At 32.7% G+C, this 21,472-nt stretch overlaps 1 protein-coding gene across 4 annotated transcripts; it reads left to right on the top strand.

Annotated features, from left to right (window-relative positions):
* Nucleotides 1–3,482: 3,482 nt before the first annotated feature.
* Nucleotides 3,483–16,955, top strand: LOC128176496 (protein giant-like). Of its 4 annotated transcripts, none has more exons than XM_052842887.1 (2): nucleotides 3,483–3,655; nucleotides 14,307–16,955. In XM_052842887.1, the coding sequence occupies exon 2, from the start codon at nucleotides 14,385–14,387 to the stop codon at nucleotides 15,510–15,512; it is 1,128 nt and encodes a 375-aa protein (XP_052698847.1). In that variant the 5' UTR covers nucleotides 3,483–3,655; nucleotides 14,307–14,384; the 3' UTR covers nucleotides 15,513–16,955. The 4 variants fall into 4 exon arrangements, with proteins under 4 accessions (XP_052698847.1, XP_052698848.1, XP_052698846.1 ...); XM_052842888.1 differs by lacking the exon at nucleotides 3,483–3,655 and adding an exon at nucleotides 7,656–7,734; XM_052842886.1 differs by lacking the exon at nucleotides 3,483–3,655 and adding an exon at nucleotides 12,533–12,782.
* The last annotated feature ends 4,517 nt before the right edge of the window (nucleotides 16,956–21,472 follow it).

Raw genomic sequence — 21,472 nt, 5'->3', positions numbered from 1 at the left:
ATTACTTGATTGTGATAGATATCATAATTGATAAGAAGTATTTAAGTCAAAGAGGCAGAAAATGTGCAATTTTGGATGAAAAATTACATTTTTGAAAATTTAATTCAGTAAATAAGAACAAAAGCTCCAGGTGGATTCGAACTCGTGACCTGCGGACCAGAAGCCAAATACTTTGGTCCCTAAGCTACGACGATATACAACCGAATCGAATGGTATAGACAGTTTAACAAAACATTCAAATCGCCTTCTTGTGACATAGTGTCTTAAAAAGTATAAGTCTGGGTGTAGTGAGGTACCTTAACAATACAGAGCTTTTTGGTGATTGAAAAATAGATAGATAAATAAATAGAATATCGAAAAATTAACCCGCATGTAATTTGTTTTTGGGGTTCTTTTTTCTGCTTTTTTATTATTATTATTTTTTTTTTTTTTGCTGTTGCAACAATCACTACCTTCATAGCTCGAAGAACTACCAAAGAGAAGCATACGTATTAGATGATACATAGTTTATAAACAATTTAAAGTTATTTGTATGCTGCTAAATAATGCAAGAAAATAATTTCAAGGAATATGTAATATACACGGATAGAATGATTCAAACTGATACAATTTTGTGAGTTGCTGTATCAGTGAGCAATTTTTTTTTCAGAAACAGGGTAGATGTTAATATATTACGATGAAAAAACCCCCATACAGTTCCTTCGATTACTATATTTTTATTCTCTTATCCTGTAACTCAACACCAGTCAAGCCATTTGGCATCAAGTTTATTTCAAATGCTTGCACCCTCATTTTGTAAATGTTACAGTCATTAAAAAGTTCATGAAAGTCCTTGAGAAAGACACCGTTCTATCCAAATATAATTTTTTAAAGCTATCATGATAATATGCCCAAATGCTGCGAAAACTTCATATATATATGGCCTAAAATTACAATACTGATATTTCCATACTTATGATTACATGTGTGTTATATTTATTCAAAACAGAAGTACCATTACTAAATTTTTTTCATGTACTAGTATTTGTAGTACAATAATGACTGTTGAAAATAATTTAGAAAGGTACATGTATTGAATGTGGTTGGAATAAAATATTCATGCCTGGCATTTCAGATCTTCATTTTTTTTTTTTATGAACTGAGTGCATTCCTCTGTACTCTTTATGTACGATTATTAAAATTAAATTTTTAAACCGAGTATGGACTCTGCACGGTAAACACATACTCTCAAAGTAACTCACCCATGTAAATCTTTTGTATCTTTTGTTTATTTGAACGAAACATGGCCTTAACAATACAAGTGTGCAAGAGAGTGGAAAGTTACAGCAAAATATCATACATGTGTTTATAAATTCAAAAATCTAATATTTATCGCTTGATCTTTCTGTCTTGTTTGTTCTTACAAGATTTTTCATTTGTACATTCCCGGTTTCAAGTTAGATTACTTAAATGAAGGTATACATGGCGAATTTTTTCATCGTTAAAATGTTGAAAATATACCTTACTTCATTTAATTACTTATTTAGACTAATTATTTTCTCGCAAATTACACATTTCGACTCTTCTAAAACTCCACCTTGATTGGTCACGTGATAATATATTTTTATCTACAAAAAATGGAGACGACAGATTGAGATATTCAGGACGACAAAAACAAGAATACCTATCGAATCAGCAAATCAAACAACATTGAATGGCTGGTCCTGGGTAACTATTAATATATACGTTGTTCACTTTCATCAAGACTTGATATGAAAAAATATATTATTTGATGTAGTGGAATTAGAATACTTTCTTAAGGTGAAGAGACCAATAATTTAATAAAATTTTCTAAACGTATTCTTTATTTTCATTTTATATACAGCCATAAAGTAGTTCTCACAAACTATAACATTTTGAAACAAAAATTAAAAGAAAAAAATTCGAATTGTTACAGCTAGCGTTTTTTGTGTATCGTGTTCAAATAAAACTGCATATGACGACATATCTTGCGAGGCGCTGATTTCATTTTTATTATCTGTGTTTTCCCATGCATTTTGATCGATTTCGATGGTCAAGACACTGGCTGAAGGGGTAGGAATGGCCATCTTGTTATCGATTTTGTGGCTCTGAGATAATAAGCACCTTCCTTACTTGGTCATGTTATTTCACGTCGTGGTCGCGCGTCCATTCTTTAAAAAAAAAAACCCGTGCTTTTTCAAGAGACGGTTTCAATGAAACTGAATATAAAGTTGATGCTAATCTCCTCTTTAACGCCTTGTTCAATATTGTTCAATATGATGCTTCAGCATTCCATGTTTTTCAAAAGAACCAGTCATTTTGTGAAATCAGATACGGTAATGACTCGATTGAATAGGATAAATTTTATACAGATTTTACACCAATTAAGGTGGTTTTGCGGGTGTCTCTTTTGATGAGGTAAATCGACATATCTTCCATTGATATACCTAACCAGTTGACCCTTTGGTTTTGGTACACATAAAAGAAAGCACACATTTCACCCATATAAGAAGCATACCTCAAGTTACACTAAAAATAACTAAATGATTCATTCTCTTAGTCAGGAATCAAAACTTTTTTGCAATTAAAGGATGATCCTAGGTCATTATTCAATTGTTGAAACGTACTGAAAAAAGTTCATGACCACTGCGTGAAGTTTAAATTCGGTCGTATTACAACTATGGACATTTCACCTCGTCCGTCGGGTCAGCTAAAGTGCACGGGAAATGGTAAATACTTGGTGAAAAAATAACACAAAGCTAGGAGCTTATCTATAGAAGCTAAAGTTACATTATCTATCAGCATGATAAAGTCTGTCTAGGAATTTCACAAGAACCATTTCGCTGATGTCACACATCATTCCAGCGTTCATTCTACCACATCGGCCCTCTAAAGAGGAAGCTACCAATTAGGGTTAAATGTAATATGTTGTTCTTCAATAATTGTAAGAAGATGGATCTCTCTTTCTAGCTTTTTTTATTATTCCTGTTTGTCTTTATCAAAACAAGATGCCTAAGAGAATATTCCTTCAAGTATTACAACTTCAATACCAAAAACCGAGCGGCATTGGCAGTTAGCTCCAATAAGGACAGAAACATGGTCATTTGAGGGTCACTTTTCGGTCAGCTTCAATTGACCGTAAATAAACTTTTCAACTTGTGTTTTTTTTTTATATCGCTATTACTGTTCAGGTCAAACATTCTCACTGCTATCTAGATTTGAGATTTTTCGATCTTGCATTAAAACACATTATTTTTTTTATACTATATAATGACCACTGTATCTGAGTGTGTATGTCCGGTGAGGCGGGGCGGATGACCCGCGCCTGCCCCCTCGTTCCTTGGTCGTGACATACTGATCGCTCGATCTGATCGTTTGGCTGCTGAGATTTTTCCGCTGCCCCTGCTTCTCAAATAAAGATTTCTTTGTTTCATACAGTAATGCACATTTCCCTTGACGAAATGCGCAGATGTCTTAACAATTTAGATGATGACATGGTCTCCCCTGTCAAACAAGTCCATTGCATTTAATTTAATGTCCACTTTTTAAGGCTTTTATTTGGTAGAGGACATCAGAGGTGGGAAGTTTATTCTTTACGGGAGGTATATAAACCCACATCATCAACGCAGGCAAGGATGATTGGCTTTTACTATGAGTAAGTATTTAGCTATGAGAACATTTTCTATGGTTAACGCATGCTAGCAGATTTGAGGTATCCAATAAAAAAAGGGATTGTCATGCTGAGTAAAAGCAGTATAACATATCTTGCTAATGGCTATGGAATGTGAAATTGTGCTCAAAATGAGTTCTCCGTTTATTGCAAGACGTATAGTATTCATGTAATATATACAGGTGTATCAGCATCTGCTTGAATATAGAGATTAATTTTTACGTGTGACATTTTCGCTTTAGAAATCATTAGGGAATATATGTAAATGGGGAATAAGTTGTTGGTCATTTTTGTTCTGTTTAAAAAGTGCATTGAAATACATGGTGACACGCTTGTAGGTAAAAATCTATAGAGTTATAAACCAACTAGATGAAAAGTTGTTTTACCCCCAGCAAGTAATCTAAAACCATAATAAAAAAAAATTAGTTTAAGCGTCATTAATAAACAATCAATAAAAAAGGAGAATATTTTATTTGTTTGCTCACATCATGTTAAAGTTGTATATAAACCATTCTCACCGCGCGATAAGCAATATGCATCCTAGATCGCATATTTATATAGGATTCAGTGTCACCGTGCACAGCTTGTACTGTTACACGTAAAAGTTATAAACTCTTCGATAAAAGCATATTGATATAAATTTGATATGAAGTGTACATTACAAAACTGTATTGTAGTTAATACATAAATTAATTTTGGCCATGGGTCATGGTTGCCAACTGAAGATGCATTGTCATGTGGTATCTGTCTTCATTGATATAGAAAACAGTACGTAGCTTTATCTACATCATTATCATCACTTGTGATACTTATCTAAGTTCAAATATAATGTTGAAACAAAGTGTGTTTAATGAAGACCTTCTATTGTACATTTCATTCTTCCTGTTACATCAGCAATTGTCGTTTGTTGTTAATTTCAGAAGCAAGACCATTGGTTAACGTTTACCAAACCGGTTTTATTATCATCACTATTCCGGAAGGAAATTTGAATAGAGCTTCCGTTGTGTAATGAGATGGGTGCATGTACCTTTCGTTTACATTTTAATGGTTATGTGTCCAATTTTTGGTCGTCTCTCAAAAGTGATCGATAGCCAATAAGTTCATAAAATTTACTATTTCCATGGCATGATGCCTAATGAATCTGAAAAATAAAAAAATGTAATTTTATTACTTCGATGGTCAAAGTCTACTGGCAACACCTTTTGACGTTGTATGAAATATGTGCTTTTTTTAAGTATACACTGTGAAGAATACAGATATAAAAATCAACAAAAAATAACATCTGATGAATTAAGAATATCGAACCAAAATTAATTATCTGCAGAGGAAATGTATTGTTCATAAGTTAAAAAAAAAGATGGATGATTTTAAGGTGTAGCCGTGCCCTAACTCGTAATCGAATACAAGTCCATGTGTTTAAAAAAAAAACATGTTTCATACTAAATAACTACATCCCTTTATCTCAACTCTAGCAATATATGATGCCCCCCCCCCCCAAACAATGGAAAGATGAACTATAAATTAAACTATCTTGTGTGTAATCAAAATTTAATTAATACAATCAATTATCCTTATTGAAATATTGCATGATATACTTAAAGAAATACGTTCATTTTTTTTCTACTATGAAAATTGGTTTTCGTGTCTTATTCACAGTGAAACAATAAATGATAATTTTGATATTGAAAAAAGGAATTATGTCTCAGGCAATTTAAAATTTGATATAAAAATGGATAAAACGTTTCAGATATTTTGTAAAATACTGGACCCCCCTATTTTGTTAAATACAAATTAAACTGTCATTTCACTGATGTATATGTTATCGTAAGGGGGCACGGATATTGCGATGACAGCTATATATATTATTTGTATACCAATTCAATGATAAGTTTGATTTGAGACTACACTCATTTCTGTACTACTCTGCTCTACTGTTCAGCCTTGAATATATTACGTTGGTTATCTCTAACGTTATCAAAAGTAGTTCATTGTATAACTGAGTTCATTTGAAAGATTTAATTTTTACGTCGTTTTTTATAATACAATTCATTGCTATCACAGTTTGTCGTTTTCGGCGTAATTGCCTATTTATGAACATTTGATATAATACATCACTTGTCGCGATCGTTTAAAACAAAGCAACCTCAAGGCCAACTCAATAATTTTATGTTAGATTTGTAATGAAGGAATGATATATAGCATGAGCAAACGATAAAATGTAAGTTAACTAATTTGATCAAATAGCTGACCAAAAAAGGGTTAAAAGTTTACTTTGATTTAATGCTTTCTGAAATTCATGCAAGTGAAATTGTGAACATTTGCTGTAAGAATTTTACAAGAAAGGGGTCTTGGTGGAATGATAGGATGGAATGGTGCAACTCGTTGATAAACCCTGTACCGTCAGCTCTTTGCTCTTTATTTATGAGATACACACCTGTGACCGCCTTAATTACCATCATTAATTGTACTGGTCATGTAACCATACGTTTTGGTCATTTAGAGAAATACGCTTTAAAATACAATTGCTGCTTGGCATTCATCTTCAATTGTGACGCCATCGGGTTTATTGAATGAAAAATAATCACCAGATAAAATGATCTCAAACCTTGTAAAAGAAAAATTAAGTAAAGTAAAAATATGTTTTTAAAATGCAATTTAATATCACACCTGTTTGAACAGGTTATTTACATAACTATTTTGTGAAGTAAATGTTTATCAATGATATTGAATGTTCTATAAATCTATCCAAAAACATCCAATGCAATTTCAATATTCGCAAAATAACTCCTTTATACAACAATTTCAAAATAATTGAAACATATATTGTCCAGTTTTGAAGTAATGATGCTTTAAATAGTGTGCAATAGTGCTGTTTACTAATTTGTCCGCAATATATAAGTCATTGCTATTTTGAATTACAGTGATTTGGTCATCTCCATCATTACTTATGAGTACCATGCCGTAAATGGTACTGAACCATATTCCTTTCTTTGGATGGTTATAATATACAAGTGCAGACAATACCGATTTATTGCGGAAATAATTTATGAATTTGTCTGGCAATATGGTTTGTGGACATTCATTAGTCATGATTCATAATATAATTTCTAATTGTTAGTTATTATAAGTATTTATTGATTGTATTTTTACATATCAAAACAGGAAACCAAATTAAAGGAGAAATGGTTATGTCACAAGTATTATACTTGTCAATGCTCCTCGAGTGAAGTGTACACACATTAGAGCGACAATCAAAATGGTTAAAAAAAGGACATGACAAAACAGCCGATCAGCTTTTAAATTGTCAAGCCCTAATTGACGTTACATTTTAAAAAATAATTGAAACAAAAGTATATTGCTGATCAAGTAAGACGTTCATTGACCTATAAGTGCTACATTTAATATGAATTGTCGCTGTTCCGTTACTATTAATTCAATATAAAATTAATTTATCATATGTTTGTACATTAACTAATTTGACTGGATAAGTAGAAAAACCTAAAAGGATTAAAAGATTATTCCTTTGACAATCCACACAAAAAAACAAGGCAAAACATAAAAATTAGTATTTTCTAGTACATGTATTACGAGAAAACCCCCCTTTATTTCATTTCCTTACAGTTCTTTCAATAGTATACAGCTTCCTGCTTTGTGTGCTAAACCTTTTTTTTTTAATAGAAAAAAAACCGGTTGTTATGCACGTGGTATTAAATTCCTTTTTACGTGAATAAAGATTAATATGATATTGTTATCTGATGTTTATAAAAAAAGAAGAAAAAGAAAACCCCCCAAAACCAGACTATAACTGCCTTACAAAGTTGTAATACTAAACAGTGTTATTGTTATAATATAGATTAACGTTATGTTTCTTTTGGACGCCATTCCTAATTGACATATGTTGTCAATGGATCAATCAATAGTGGTCGCGCATGCATGGAATATATGTTGTATCATTTTAAATTACAATGTAATATCATTTTGCTAGTAAAACACCGAGGCTCCTAATACCGGGTGCGCTGACACAGATGGTCTGTTTTAAACGTTTGTGAACTCTTATCTATGTGGTAAGTACCAAGATAAGTATGCCGATATTGTAATGTATAACTGTAAATCATGCTTTATATTAAAATTGAAAACCCTCTAAATAAAACTTCATAACTGTGTTTATATGTAAACTTAGTATATTTAGAAAGAGTTTTCATTTTATAAATATATTTTAATAACTTCTATTTTTTTCCCGCATAGTTACTGAGTTATCTCTCTTATAAAGCCCATTGATTAACTTTTGTAAAATATTAAAAAATGACCACACACAAACACAAAAAGAAGATAATTATGATTTGCAGTTTTAAAAAAACCCCCAAAATATTATCCAGTATATTAAGCTTACAATGTACATTTTAAACTAATCCAAACAAGTATCAGAAATGGGCGGCAACAAATTGCTACATTTCCTGATACAATTTTTTAATTCTTCACGCACGGTGTTTTCTATTTTTCAATGAAATTCGATGCTTTTTTTTTCTTGTTTTCATCCAAACATATCGTCAGAAAACTGAGGCTCGTTACAATTGGCATGTCATTGCATTGCTGGGCTCTACACTGTAGTGTATCCAGGTGTTACAAGTCCATAAATGTCTTGTTTATTTGTCAATATCATGGACACAATAAGTAATACATACTGTATATACATTTGTAGATGAGCGAGCAATGTTTGCTTCTTACACAATTGTAAACGCTTGTGTATCAGTTTATGGCGCAGGGCGGTAAACGAAACCATAAAACAAAGCACTTCGTGGAGGACTATTATTCATATACTTGTCATTTTATTAGATAATTGCATAAAAATAACGGAATTCGGTCGATTTCCATTTTAAGAGCTACAATTGAGCCATACATGATGTAACGATTGTGACCATGTATATTTTTTGTGTACACATTTGTAACAAGCTGTCTCTAGAGCAAGGTTAATGTCTATTTAAAGATTTACAACTGTTTTGCTATGGAAAAAACTGTTCACCTTGCGTGAAAATGGTTTATCCTGAACATCAAAAGAAGCGCCATATCTTCATCATAAAGGATACATGTTTAATTAGAAATCCTTGTTTACGGGAGTGTAGTTAATTATTCAGAGAAGTTCATTCAAGCAAAAACAATAAAATAAACTATTTCCAGCATGAATAGTACATGTTTGTAAGTTTATGCAAAAAAGAGAGGCCGTAGAGGGATAGTAAACATTTCTCATCAAAACATTTTTTATTACAATTTATGCTGAACAAATTGGTATTTTGTAAGGGAAAGTCTACTTAAAAACTTTTTTTTTTTTTTTTTTTTACAAATAAACGTCTCATATTTTTAAATAATTTGATGATTGTAATTGTAAATCTTCTGACGATTACAAATACAAACGATGTTTTAAAAGCTGCAATCTATAAATTAAAAGGCAGAGTTTTGAGAAACTATCTCATTTTGATGCCTCCAGCCATTTCGATGATTCATGGTTTTGCAACAATTGTCCCCCAAGCCAACTGACCTTCTGTGAACGGCAGCCTAAAAATTTAACATCTGCATTTCTCAATGATCTCTGATTAATTTTGAAAATGGACAGGACCGAATTTGGTGGCGAGAACATTAAAAAAGATGAATTCGATAGAAGTTAAAGAGAGAGAGAGTCCTTTGTATGTCGATTTCTCCTGCCTCTCCAATCATTTGATGCTCATGTTCTGTTCAAATTATCAGCGTACACATCTAGGTGGCGGGGCAATATGATGAATACCTTCTGGTAGTTCATATCGCTCCATCTTTAGTTAGCCTTTAAATGACCCTCTGCATTACATTATGACTGAATAAAACCATCATAATCTTGGGGAATGAAAAACGAGCACCTCATGTCTGTTCTTGTAGTAAAACTAGGTCAACAAATGTACTTGAAAACTCTCCACTTCCGGTCAAATTCTTCGTAGAACTTCGTTGTTGTTTTTGAAAAAAAAATGAATCTATATAAAAGCACAATTGACAATATTATTACTCCTTTTAAAATTATGAAAAATAGCTTTTATAAAAAATTAAACAGGGTTGCAAATTTTTGTGAACATAATTGTTAAGATACTTAGATTTATTTCTATGTGTCTGATTATTCTGTGAATAAATAACACCGTTTTTAAATATTTGAAAAAAAGCACACATAAAAAATAAATTATAAACAATTCTGGAACAATGTTGTTCGTAAAAATAACATGCGGACAATGGCAAAATGTGAGCTGATGTCTCTCTCAGGTGTCATATTAAGGCCATTAAAACGTATTGCACGGATACACGTGTGGAGACTACCTGCTGTCCGCCGTCCAAACAGATTCGGGCTGACTTCGTCAAAAAGCCGCTCAGCCGTCGATGCGCAGACTAAAAGCGATTCTGTTGGTTCGTGTTCCGTGAAAAATTAACTCAACACACGGGTCACGCTTCAGTGGGCGCGATCACACTGTTCGGGTCAAAAACGGAAAAAAATCGCGGTGACTTGTTCGTATTGTCACCTGCCAAAAGAAAGCAGCAAATCGAAATTCTCCCACTCCATTCCCTTTTCCTTTGACTGAAAATACCCATAAAATATTTATAATCTAATTTTCAATCGCTTGCCAGAAGGCAGACTTTAAACAGGATATAAATATGGGTATTTTGGTTGATATGTTAAGATATTTGTTTTCGACATTTTTATCCCCAATACGTATGTTTTGGCCTAATTTCATTTTCTTGAACACAATGATTTAATAATAACATTTTTTACTATATTTCAAAAAATTAAAAGAAAATATTTTGTGTGTTACGAATATTTTAAAGAAAAATGACTTTTTCTGGGTAAAGATGTATCAATTTAAACTCAAATCCCTAATTCTAGCCGTAACTATATTAATGATAATTATAATCATTTTTATTTGAAATAAGAAACCCCAAAAAGGACACCATAACTCAAACTAAACAAACAAGCAAACAATGGATATATACTCAATGGATATATACTCAATGGATATATACTCAAACAATATATTTGATGATATATGGATTTTGAGACGGTTGACAGTTTGCTATTGTCATTTTTCATAATATTTCTTACAGCATATGTTGAATTTCACAAAAAAAGTTTTTTTTCCCTCTCCTAGAAAGCTAAATTTAATATAAACCAATGATCAAGGTTTTGGGGAGAGAAAGTGGGGTTTGGCTAGTCTCTTTTGGCTATTGTATTTACTTTGTGTTTTTGTTTTCTATATGCTTTTTTTTTTTGGTTCGACGTTTGAGGATTCCCAATCATATTTCTTCAGATGGAGATGTTTGTATATTTTAAAACCAACTCTGACTGGCTACATGGTTGCTAGATTATTTGTTGTTGTTGTTTTTTCCTGCTGCCGACTCTATCGTGTACTCCTTCTATCCGTCCATCGGAACAACCGTTTTGGGGAGTCTAGTTAAAAGGCCACTCTGTAATGTGTGTCTCGAAGCGGAGCGTAATTTTACGAGGAAAATGACAGGGAAATTTACTCTTAACTTCAAAGAAATGCCTTACATGAACACTATTAACATGTCTTTATATGGTCAGGGGAGGGTCACTCTGTGCTTCATAAAGTACAAAAAAGGGATGTATATATACAGGACATCCTTAAATCAATGTAAACGAACACAAGTTAGTTTTGACATACATGTATAATTTCTTTCATTCTTTGTTTTTTCAGGCGGATATCTACCGCCCCCCCCCCCCCCCAAAAAAAAAGAACAACCCCCCCCCCAAAAAAAAAACCCCATACACAAAAAAACACACAAAATAATTTATTAATAATGAAGAATTTATCTATAATCTCATTACTTTTGAAAACCCATTTTCCAGTCTTTAGAAAATGTTGGTCAACGAGTAAAGCTATATAGTAACAAGTCTATATAACATAATTTCAAGCTTTATGAAAGCAGAAAATTGTCAAATTATTTGATTTTCTGTTATGAACTTCCCTTTTAGTGACCGTTAACTAGATATTGGAAATATTACATATCAAGTCGAGGGGAAGAATCGAAACTAGACGATAACGTAAGAAATTCAGATCATCATATCTAAGAGTGTAAGATTGTAGAGGGAAGTCAAGGGAGGATAACATCATTTAAGGAAAGAAATAGAAATGGAAACTTTCAATTTTCTGATAAAAGCAGTAATACTATCTATTTTCAATTCAAGATTTACAAATTATGCGGAAAAAATCAAATTCTCATCTCAGTAAAAGAAAAAATGGAAACAAAATATTCTGTGATAAAATGTTGACTTCCGGGTTTTGATTATACATATGCTTTTAAAATTACAATGATTTTAAGAGATATATATATTTACATGTTATAGCCATTTACAAATAATATAAAATCTTTTTCTATGAATTAAGAAAGTACGGGGAAATATATTGTAAGGTGCATAAATCTGCAAATTACAATTTATTCAAACTAAAATTGTGGATCCCATTCTGGTAATTATTTATTTAGTCAAGCAAATCATGTCCATTTTTAAATAATATTAACAATTGCCTCGGTTGAATACTACTGCACTTTTCACTTTGTATAATTTTATAAGGTACATTGCATCATATCTGGTTTATTCTCGATAAGTAAAATACAATTATAATTAACATTCAAATTCTGAATTTTCAAAACATCTCGCAGGCACGGAAATATTTGGCATAACACGGAATTGTTCGCAACATTGGTTAATAAAAAGTTTTCTCTTCCTTTGGAATTCATAACCTTCTAAGAAATGGAATTCATTTTATGATAAGGAAGTAAACATTACATTCGATGACTGACTATATAGTTTGAACAATTTTATTATGTACACAAACCTTCCTGGACTTACACCATAACCTCTTCAAACCATCGGAAGCGCGTTAATAGGCTTCGAACACAATTTCATAGACGGTCCACTAGAAACAATTTTATTTTCAACCACCCATTTTTTCAAACTGGACATTTTTAAAGAGTTTACAAGAGTTTGTGTGTTTGGTTTGGAAGTACATATATAAATGGTTTGGAAACTGAAAAATGTTGTTCGAACATGAATTTCAAAGGATGCATTTATGAACAGCAGATTAAGGTACTTGTATTTGCTAATAGTACTTTAACATCATTAATTCTATTAATTATTAATTTTTTATTTAAAATAGATGCAATGTAGGAATGGTAATCATTAAAAATCATTAAAACATATTTTTTTATTTTTATTACTCTACCTTTTTTTCTTCGAAAAGAAAAAGTATTCTATGCACATATGCAGTAAAAAAAAAATTCAACACAGCATCTGACAAAAATAGGCAATCTTCATAGAAAAAAAAAGCAAATGGCCACTTATAGCAGAGAAATAAATAGCGTTTGTCTGTGCAGATATTGTACTATATTTCATTTCTGTTCGGAATGTTTCAGCGTGGTAAAAGCCTGGTCAGGGGATTTGCTCTGTATCTCCCTCTGAGTAACGAGGTAGCCGCCGCTTTTCTTCAAACTGATAAAGTATTGCGATATGACAGGCCTGCTAAAAATATACACCTCTGACCTGACCCAAACTAAAGCTCTGAAATGTCCAAATACACCATACAATGTAACTAAAGGCGGTCGCGAAAAAAAGAACACGCTTTAATGTGTGACACGGGTCATTTGCTGTTTATGTTAATCTATCTCTCTCTCTCTCTCTCTCTCTCTCTCTCTCCATTCTTCCTTTTCCCCCTTTCCTCTTCTCTCTTATTTTTTTTCTTCAAAATCAAGTAGATATTTTTCCCTGCGATAAAATTCTTAACTTGCCCGATGAATAAACATTTGGAATTATTGATTCGCATCATTTAGAACGTTTTTTGTATAGGCTAAATCTAAACGTGTTCAAACGAGTGACACGCAATGTTATTCTTTCTCAAAAGATTACATTAAATGAACGACAGTGTACTCTGGAATGGAAACGAGGCTTTAACCTATGGCTTTGCATCTTACGCAACTTTCATTTCTCCGACTGACCAATAGGGGGCGGGATTTACTGGCAATGCGAGGCATGAGTGAAGCGATGGACATGCCCTCTTGTCCGCGGAGATGGCGATTGGACGGCTAGAATCAGGATTACGTGATATGCCTAATGCATATGGGGATTCTCGGTAGCGTCAAGTTTAATAACATAAACATTAGGATATGTTAAGCAACAACGAGCATGTTTGAACGTAAAACGTTAGCAGTTCAAGGGCGTGTTAAGATTGTTAATTGTACATATACCATGGATATACACTGTCATACGTGATCAATGTTTGTACTCTACATACAAACGGTAGGTATTGGCTGCTGCATCTAGGGCTTTTTTTTTGTTGAAAATTTTTTGTATCGATTAAATTGTCGGTTAATTATTAATGCGTGCCATTTATTTCAGCTTTTTAAAAAATGAATGATTTGTCTTAGTAATTCGCTATCGTAAATAAAAAAAATTCGGGGGATTGTCAAATGAGTCATTCTAAGTGGTAAGGTTGAGCATGTGTTTGAACTGTGTATGTTTTTGTATACATAACATATTTCAAATAGGATATGTTTGTTTTATTCGACGTAAATACAAAACACATACGAAATATAATCAAGATTTTTTTCCTTTCAGCTCTAATGAATAATTACGTCAAAAGGGTGATTTGTGGAAGGATATCAAATAAAGTGGTCAGAGAAATTGTCACGTGCAATGGCTAACAATGGATCCAAAGATATTCATGGAGAATTACTACACAACGTTGGTTTAACCTCAGATGAACAGACAAGCATGTGCAACGGCAACGGTTCGATTGAACACAAAATTATCAAAGATGAAACAAGTAGTTATTGTTCGGAAGAATCCGCCGATTCCCCTCTCGATTTTTCCTTTAAACGGAGAAATTGTGAAGCAGAGGCCTCGAGCACCGATTCCCCGAACTCCCCCGGATCTACGCAAGGGGGATCCGTGAGCTACGGGGACGACAAAAAATTCTCCGACCTTGAGGATGGTTCGTCCTGCAATGGGAATTCTAACCACAATAATTACAAGAGAGAATATGACATCAGGATGTCCTCTCCGAATCAAACGTTTAACCCTGGAATAGCAAGTGTTGTTCAAGCTATTCAGTCGGGTGCTATTCCGTCGGTTGCAGCAGCTAGCATGTGTGGGTCTTTCCCTGCCATTGCTGCTCTTATGGACCCTAGAATTGCGTCCCAAGCAACGAACAAGTCATCGCGTCCATTCAAGGCTTATCCCAAGGAGCCACTTTCTGTACCGTTCGGGTGTTTTGGAATGAACCCATATCAGACAATAGAATCGAATATGTTGCAGGGACTTAATCTTAGTAGTGAAGACATAATGCAGCTATACAAACATCAGCTGAGAAGTCTTCAGCATGATCAACATTCAGAATCTCAGAGAAGTCTCATGAAACCCAGCACCCTAGCTAGTGCTTCTGCCACCAGTTCACATACGGGTACCTCTACCTCCTATAATCCACAACACAACAGTGCTCCAAATACACCGACCACTTCATCCTTCAGTCGTGCCCCAACCCCTTCGGTTCCCAGCACAAGTTCTGGGCAGACGATAACTCACTCAAGTAGCAGACGAAGGGCCAGGACGTTTCCAGACGAGCAAAAAGACGAAGCCTATTGGGAAAGACGACGCAAGAACAACGAAGCTGCGAAGAGATCAAGGGATGCTCGAAGAGCGAAAGAGGATGAAATAGCTATACGGGCTGCTTTGCTAGAGCAAGAGAATTTGAAACTACGGGTAGAAGTGGCAGCGTTGAAAACAGAGACAGCAAAGCTTCGTTGCATGTTATATAACACATAGGCGCACTTTTATGGTTATATTAATAGGTCAGTTCTCTTTGTTGGTTTATTAACGGAAATAACTTGTCCAATTTTTTTGTGTGTGTCTTGATAAATCTTTCCCTTCTCTCAGGTATGCTCGTATGCAATGTTTGTTATCAAGTGATATTTTATGGAATCATCAATCACTTACTCCTAGGTCGACGTGTCATGGGCAGCTAATAGTAATCAATGAAAACCACACAACCCACGGGACCTCGTTGAAATTCGTCAGATTTATAGGCTAAAACACTGTTGACACAATGTACGAAATTAAATTTTTTGAGTGGCCGTTTCTTAACCATGTTTCTCTTCTTTTATTGGCCTTTGCTCCTTTCGCATTTGTTTATTAACAGTTTCATTTCATGTAATACATACTTGCAAAACAAACATCGAAGATCTAATTTTATCTGTAAACAAGGCTCTTCCCCCTTTTTAACCCTTGGGGAAAGAATTTTTTTGAATGGATCTAGACTACCTGTATTGTATGTGTGTCTGTGAGTAATGTAACAAACAAAAGTTATGACTTTTTTCTTTTATCGCATTGATTCAAGCGATAAAAAGGATCATAATTTGCTTCTTTCTTGATAATATTGATATTTTGTGGTATTGTATGACTAAACTCAGGGAGCTCACAACAACAAATCGACTATGTTCATTATCCTTTTATCTTGTGGCGTACTAATGTATTTTTCCCATTTGTTTAATATGTGTGAATGTGATGCATTGATAATACGTGTATACTGGAATTTTTTGAAATGAAATATTTATATTTCTATGGCTTCGTAACCGATATGTTTAATATGATATAAAGATAAGTCTATTTTGTCAAATTAAAGTATGTTGGACTTAAAAAGTCATCTTTTTAAATAGATTAATGGTCTTGAATGAAAAAAGGCAAAAAATATTTGAAAACATATTTTCTGGACACGAGATAATTTTAAAAGTAAGAATTCGTCAAAACCAATCTTTTACATAAACTGAAATATATTAGCAGCAACAAAATACGGGTCAAATATATTTTTGATACACATCGCCTGAATGTTTGCATACAGTAGTCAAGACTCTTAAGTTAACAACGCTGTCTACCTCATGTTTTTGCCTTACGAATCTTGTCATTAGATTAACAATTATATCTGTATCTTTTTTTCTTTGTTTGTTTGGTTTTTTTTTTTTAGATTTTGTTCTCTTCTGTTAAAATACTCTTATATTAACCAATTATACTAATGTGTTGTATATCATGAAGAAGATTGTTATGGACACAAAGTATTCATAGTAACAAAACCAACGAAATCTACGTGTTACTTGAATGATTTTTATCATTTCTCTCGCAGATCAAAGATAAAACAGACAAGATTTTCTGACTTTTATCGTCTTTTTTCTTGTCAATATTTGGTATATTTTGGAAATAAATTGTTAAACTATATGTTTTCTTGAAGGAAATTTTTTTTTCGCCACTTTGCACACGAGCCCTGTAGCAAGCAATTGTACTCTGCATCAGTAAATATTCCCGTTTTATTTGCAAAAAGTTCACGAACTTTGCCTTATCTCATTGACTGAAATGCCTGTGTAAATTGTTCTACAAAGGTCAGGGAGCACTCGTCCGAACGCTATGGATTTTGAAAGCCATAGGTAGCTAAGTTGCAGACGATCATTGTAATTAACCGGCACAGTCATGTCAAGAGGTCAACCTTTCAAACTACCCCTTTGCCCAACGCATGACCCGCCAACATTTTCATCGGTCTGTTTTTTTCATCCAGCTAAAATTGAGCCAGTGCGACCTAGCAGAGTTTACCGTGCGCCCGTGGAGACTGCTAAAGCGATTTTGCAGATGCATAATCTTTTAGTGCGCACACAAGGAAGAAAACATTCGTAAATACAAATGGAGTGCAAAATCTGGCAGGCGTCCAGTTTCTGATCGATCTTGGCCGTTTAACCCCTGGATTACACGTGTAACGGGCAAACAAGTGTAAAAAAGAAATAGATGCAAATCTAACTTAATAACAAATCGATTGGCAAAGGGGATTTTTAGCGCTATCTTAGCCACAAATCACTTGTTATTTATCAAACATCAAAACATATTTATATATGATACAATGTACTTCAATTTTTTTCTTGTAAACAATATCGATTTCGATATAAAACAATAACGTTGTACAAATAAAAGCCATGCACGATCAAAATTGCACCACCACAGAGAGAGAGAGAGAGAGAGAGAGGGTAAAAGTTTTCTATTTAAAATCAATATAGTTAAACACACTTCTCAATAAAGTTGTATAAATCTATTAAAAATTCAACAAACGATCGCAAAACTAAGCACAGTATTTTTTATTAATAATGTATATAAATGATATGATTTCAATACATGCGTATTGTACCACGTCAATGCTTCCATTATTATATTATCAACTTCAGCTGTTGACATGTTTACACATTTTTTTATACAACTGACTGATATTTTGCGGGGGTTTAATCAATACTGCACTATGTATACATTTTATCAACATCATTTTATTCTTCCCGGTTTTTTTTATCTATGGCTTAGGCTTGTCTGTTTGCCTTAAAATTGTGATCTAAGAAAATCATTCATTTATCAGTATAAAATAATAACTCAAATGCATGTAATGTCATTGAAAATTATTTTAAGAGAGAGAGAGAGATGGAGAGAGAGATTAATTATAATAATGAGTTCCGCTTTCATCTTTTTCTTGACTTTCGTTTTTATTTGAGTAGTATATTGATACATTTTCCTCAGTTCGTATTAATTATATTACGAAGCATTATATATAGTCAATTAAAGAAAAACTTTAACTCGGGAACTAAAGAGTTTTCGAATGCCTTGATCGAGGTAATTTTGCTTATTCTAAAGACCAAGGTCGAATTTTTTTTTAATTCTTTCAAACATATAAAAGTTTACAGAATAATTGCTTAAATACGCTCCAAAATTAAAAAGAAAATGACGTGGACATTGTCAGGATAAATGCATTATACAAAAGGATATGGTTTATTCCAAAAATGATTATAAAAAATTTGGAAATAACACCCTAATTATCAACACTTGTTAATATACAAAATTCTATCATATCAAAAATCTCGCTGTGTGCTGAATGCACGTACCTTTAATTCCTTTGTTAAATAGAAGGAAAATAGTATATAAATCTTATTTTGTGATATTCGAAATCAGTTGATTATGACGAACGAATAAAAATAGCGCTAGTTGGATGGATGACGGGTTTATATAATATATTTACCTTTATCGTTTACCATCTTTATATACGGATGAAATTAAAGTACAACTCGAAAATTGGAAAGGGTCAAATTTAGTTCAGCCACGGCATAAATAACATTTAAAAGGTTGTGCAATTTGTCAGAATTACAGTTGATGGATTATTAAGTTTAGTATCATTTAAACCGGGTTGTGAACCGCTAATGTTATATTCTTTCTAAACTGTATGCAATTGATAATGTAAATACTTTCTTATGTCTTTTGAGAAACGCATAATATTCATAGAATGTTATTTTTCAGTCGAGGGTTTTTAACCAGTGAAAGCACAGAGAGGGAGAGAGAGAGGTTTTAATGGCGTTCATGACACATGGTTTCAAGTGCGACTATGTCCATTTTGTTATCATTGCGTAGACAAGATTTATGCCCATCAGCGAAATTTAGGTCATATGTGGGGCACGCTCGTCCCTGTTAGGTAAATACGAGAAATACCTTTGATGTTATCACGACGTAATGCGCCTCGACTCCCCACTGACCACTACGTATATACATAACGCGCGGGATTTTTGTGTATTCCAGTGGAGTTAACTGAGGCCGAAATAATGTAACATCGGGCAAGATATAGTCCAGTTAACGAAGGCATTACCATTAGAAACGCACGGATTGCGATCTGTGTTATCCGACCATGAACCGCCTCGATGCAATCTCAGTTTTCACGTAATCAGAAAAGGACGTTCCGTGCGCGATTTTATAACATAACGAAGATCTACAAGTATTGATTAGGGTAATCCTACTTACACACACCGATAGCTGTTGAAAGGTATTGACATTTTTAAAATGCAAGGAAAGAACTGAATTTTACGATCTTAAATTCGATAAAAATGTGTTCTAATGCTACATGGCCCGGAAAGGGTTACACAAGGTTAAAAGGACAGACGGAAGTCAACGATTTCATCTACATCAAATATCGTTAATATTAGAAAAATATCTACATATTAAAGTTGATTTTTGTCGAAAGACTTTGATGTACCAAAACTTGATATAAAGGTAGCGGACAAATTACATGTATGTGTCACTTCTTTTCTATCTATCTATCTATCTATCGACCTGGGCCTTTCCCATTAATAAATTACTGCGTATGAATGAAAATGCTGCATTGATGTCAAATTAACAGTTCAAAGCGCAAGAATACATCACAACTGTCATAAATAATACATCAGTCGTCTTGATTATAAAGAAAGAAAAAAATTCTTCGCCTGTGAAACCTAAAGGGCTTTACATTAAAGTAGGTGGACTAACTTTATAACCCACTAAAGTTTTAACCATAGATTTACTTTATATTTTATATCTTTTTAACCAATACATGTACATGACTTTTCACGACCGATAGTTTCATAATCAAATGACTTGAACATTTCAAAAGACTAAAGGATAAAATTATAAACACTCAATGCAAATATTTCAATTTAGTTTACTGAACATTGACCTTATATATTTGGGGTCAAATTATTCATAAAGATCAAGGTCATATAGATCGGTTCTATCAAAAAAGTATGTTAACTTTTAATAAAGAATATACAGAAACTAATGTTCCTGTTCGATTTTGAGGAAAAAAATAGCATAACATTAAATTTATCCAAAACTGCATTCGTCAAACAATAAAATAGCATGACATTTCATGCCATTTCATTTTCTGAACAAATTTTTTAATCTTTTAAATGAAATTTTAAGATTTAACAACAAGTTTGGCTTTCAGAGGGGAAAGGTTATTAAATATGGATCAAATCAATTTAAAGTGTACATTTAAATTTCAAAACAAAGCGCTGCATATCATTTTATATAATAAATATTAAATGTCATGGCATATGATGATTTACCTTTACGTTTCATTCATAACCATACTCATTTAAAAAACCAAATGATGCAACTCTTTTTACAAATGCCTAAGATACGATGTCGCGGAGTATCTTGTAATATAAAGAGCCAGTAAGTCGTTATACAACGATTTAAAAAAAAACCTTGTTAAAACTTGAAAAAATCATTTATTAGATTCGTTCGACTTCACTTCTCGTGGATGTTAAATTACGTCATCAATGGTTTCGACTAAGGTAAGGCTCACACCAAACAAGGTATTGTAACCCATACAACGACAATCAAGCAAGCATACAACAACGAGTACAAATGTATATATCCAACTTTTATTTTTTGAGACCAAATATTTTAAAATTTCATGACCTTTTTTCATCACACAATGTGAGCTTATTAAGCAAGACATGTAAATTTATCAGTCTTATTAGCGAGAAGGCAAATCCTCATGGTTATATATATATAATAATATATAATATAAAGTATTATATATATATATATATATATATATATATATATATATATATATATATATATATATATATATATATATATATATATATATATATATATAAAGTACAGCAATATACTACATGTAGTACGCATAATTATGTAATATATATTGATGGATGAAATTTTTTGTTTGATGTCGATTGTTTGTTCAATTGCTTTGGTTTTTAAAGACTTATCTTAAGAACTTTTTTTTTAATTTACAAAATCGTTTCCGCCAATCCTTGTATTACTTATTAATCTAATACTTAAGAAAATTAAAAAAAAAATAATAAAGAGGTGCGGAATTGCGCATAATCATTGGTGCGATAGCAAACGGGAAACTTGTATTTTATGAAAACACT

The sequence above is a fragment of the Crassostrea angulata genome, chromosome 3, assembly GCF_025612915.1.
Source record: "Crassostrea angulata isolate pt1a10 chromosome 3, ASM2561291v2, whole genome shotgun sequence".
In the NCBI taxonomy this organism is placed as follows: Eukaryota; Metazoa; Mollusca; class Bivalvia; order Ostreida; family Ostreidae; genus Magallana; species Magallana angulata.
The sequence above is the reverse complement of the archived record's forward strand: the minus strand, read 5'-3'. Positions and strand labels throughout refer to the sequence as shown.